At 18.7% G+C, this 2,919-nt stretch overlaps 1 protein-coding gene across 1 annotated transcript; it reads right to left on the reverse strand.

The window, feature by feature from the left end:
• Window positions 1–1,665: 1,665 nt before the first annotated feature.
• On the reverse strand, window positions 1,666–2,817 carry PRSY57_0104000 (vacuolar ATP synthase subunit c, putative; the record flags this gene model as incomplete). The annotated part of the gene is made up of 1 exon (XM_012905359.2): window positions 1,666–2,817. One exon carries the CDS (start codon window positions 2,815–2,817, stop codon window positions 1,666–1,668), a length of 1,152 nt encoding a protein of 383 aa, XP_012760813.1.
• Between the last annotated feature and the right edge of the window lie 102 nt (window positions 2,818–2,919).

Genomic DNA, 2,919 nt, shown 5'->3' on the forward strand with positions numbered 1-2,919 from the left:
AAAAAAAAAAAAAAAAAAAAAAAAAAAAAAAAAAAAATACTTTAAAAATATACATTTATTTTAAACGCACAAAAACTTCAACATATATATATATACATGGGTGTTCTGAAACAGAAATTTCTTACTACAAAAAGTAAAAATATTATATATATATATAATATTTATATTTATATTTATTTATTTATTTAAAGCACTTTTTTCATTACACATTATTAAAACATTATTTAAATTTTTTTTTTTTTTCCTGCATTTTGAAGAAAAAAAAAAATATAAATATAAATTATATATATATATATATATATATATATATATATTTTACAATGTATTTGTAAATTAAAAACTTTAAATATCTCATCATTGATTTTATTCTTTTGATTATACAATAATTCTTAAAAAAAAAATTACAATAAGTATTTCAAATATTATTTTATATTATGTTCATAAATTATTTAAGGGATACATAAAAATAAAAGTATTTTCATATAAAAAAAATAAAGCATGAAATGTGGTTGTATGTGCGTGGAGAGGGGTATACATACATATATATATATATAAATATATATATAAATATATACATATGCATATAATAAAGAAAAAAATTGACAAATAATATATACATATATAATATTATAAATATATGTATTTTATTGTATTCTATTAAAAATATACACTTCAAAAAAAAAAAAATAATAATAAAAAAATATATATATATATATAATAACATAATAATAATATAACATAATAATATTATAACATAATAATAATTTAATATATATATATATATATAAGCATGAAAAAAATTAAATAAATAATATGGAAAAAAAAATATATACATGTTAATTTATATATATGCAAAAAAATATTGTATATATATATATATATATATATACATATTAATATATTCTGTATAATATTATTATATCTTCTATATATACAATGGTCACATATTTAGCACCTTTTTAGTTCATCTTATTAATAAAGCGGAAAAAGAAAAAAAAAGAAAAAGAAAAAAAAAAGATAACAATTAAAATATATATAAAATTTATAAATAAATAAATATATATATATAATTATATTTTTCTATTATAAGTTCTTATATAAAATTAATGTTAACAATTAATTATTTTCACTATATTTTTGGATTATATATTAGAAAGTAGAGTAATGTAACAATCATGGGTACAAATAAAATAATATGTTCTTCTAATTTGTGCTACTTTTTTTTTTAATAAATGGAAAAAATAAAATAAAGTAATAGTTATATGTAAAATATGATAGTTGCGTAAAAAAATATTATTCTTACAAAAATAATTCTTTTCTTCTTCACCTTCATATTGGTATCTAATACTTTTAAACATGTGTAGCACATAACATGGGTTGATATTCATGGATTTGGTTGTAAACATAATAAATTGGTTCATTAACACATAAAAAATTACATATATACATTTATACATTTATACATTTATACATTTATACCTTTATGCATTTATACATTTATACCTTTATACATTTATACCTTTATACATTTATACCTTTACACATTTATACCTTTACACATTTATACCTTTATACATTTATACCTTTACACATTTATACCTTTATACATTTATACATTTATACATTTATACATATTGGTATACCCAATTTATAGCCTTTTAAATTTTATATTTTAAAGGACACCGAAACGTAGGGATATATTTCTTCATCATTTTCATCAGATCTTTTTATATAATTCTTTCCTATAGAATCAGTTGAAGAAAAAATGTCGTATAATTTTTTTCTAACCTTTTTTTCTTTACTTTCTCCATTAATTCTTATACTAAATGAAGCAAAATTAGGTGGAACACCAAATCGTAATACAGATTCACAAAAGACTCGAAGTATATTAATATGAATGAATGCAATAAATATATCTGAAAAAGCGGCTAAGCACATGCGTCTTAGAAAAGTTTCTTGTCGTATGATTTCTGCTTCTACTTTTGTTCTCGATTCCATCATATCATTATATTGTTTTTCATCATATTTAAATGATTTTACAATAAATTTTTTAACTTTTGCTTCTTTCTTAAAATCTTCTGCAAATTTTTTAAAAACAAAAACTTTCCATAATGTATTTCCATCTTTATCTATTAAATCTTTAAATTGTTCTGTAGATCTAGGTACAACATATGATGAAAATTTTTCATAATTATTTAACCAATCGTCTATAGAATTTTTAGGTACATATGCTATAAGTGTTGTTAGGTATTCTGTTTCTATAAAATCTGTTTCACTAACAGTTTGTGGTGTTAATATTTCATTTAAATTTCTTAAAAAGAAATTATTTGAATCATTTTTTGGTACTTCTTTTTTTTTCTTTTCTTTTAAATCATTTAACATACTTGACTTTATTTGAATTTCATCAGATAATTTTGTAATATTATTTATCATAACATCAATAGTATCCGTTAAAGATCTACTCCTTGGATATTTCGCATCATCCCAAGTAAATCTTCTTATATATTGATCTATATTTATATGTTGACGTTGATATATTATTTTCAATTCAATATTTTCATCATATTCTTTTGCTATTTTTTCTATCTTTTTTAAACACCCATATGCGTAACTATCATATTTTTGTAAATCATCAGCACACTTTAATAAATCATCAAATGAACAAAATTTTATATTAGTAGGTACATCCAATATATTCGTATCTATACATATATGACTACCTAAAAGACGATTCTTCAATATAGTATAAATATATTCACGGCTTGTATTATCTCTTGTTGAACAAGCTATGAACAAACACATGGGAATTTCACTCATCTTTTTACACCTCTTACATAAAACAAAATAAGGGGGATAAAAAAAAAAAAAAAAAAAAAAAAAAAAAAAAAAAATATATATATATAAAAATAATATATATAA

This window comes from Plasmodium reichenowi, chromosome 1 (genome assembly GCF_001601855.1).
Source record: "Plasmodium reichenowi strain SY57 chromosome 1, whole genome shotgun sequence".
NCBI classification, from domain to species: domain Eukaryota; phylum Apicomplexa; class Aconoidasida; order Haemosporida; family Plasmodiidae; genus Plasmodium; species Plasmodium reichenowi.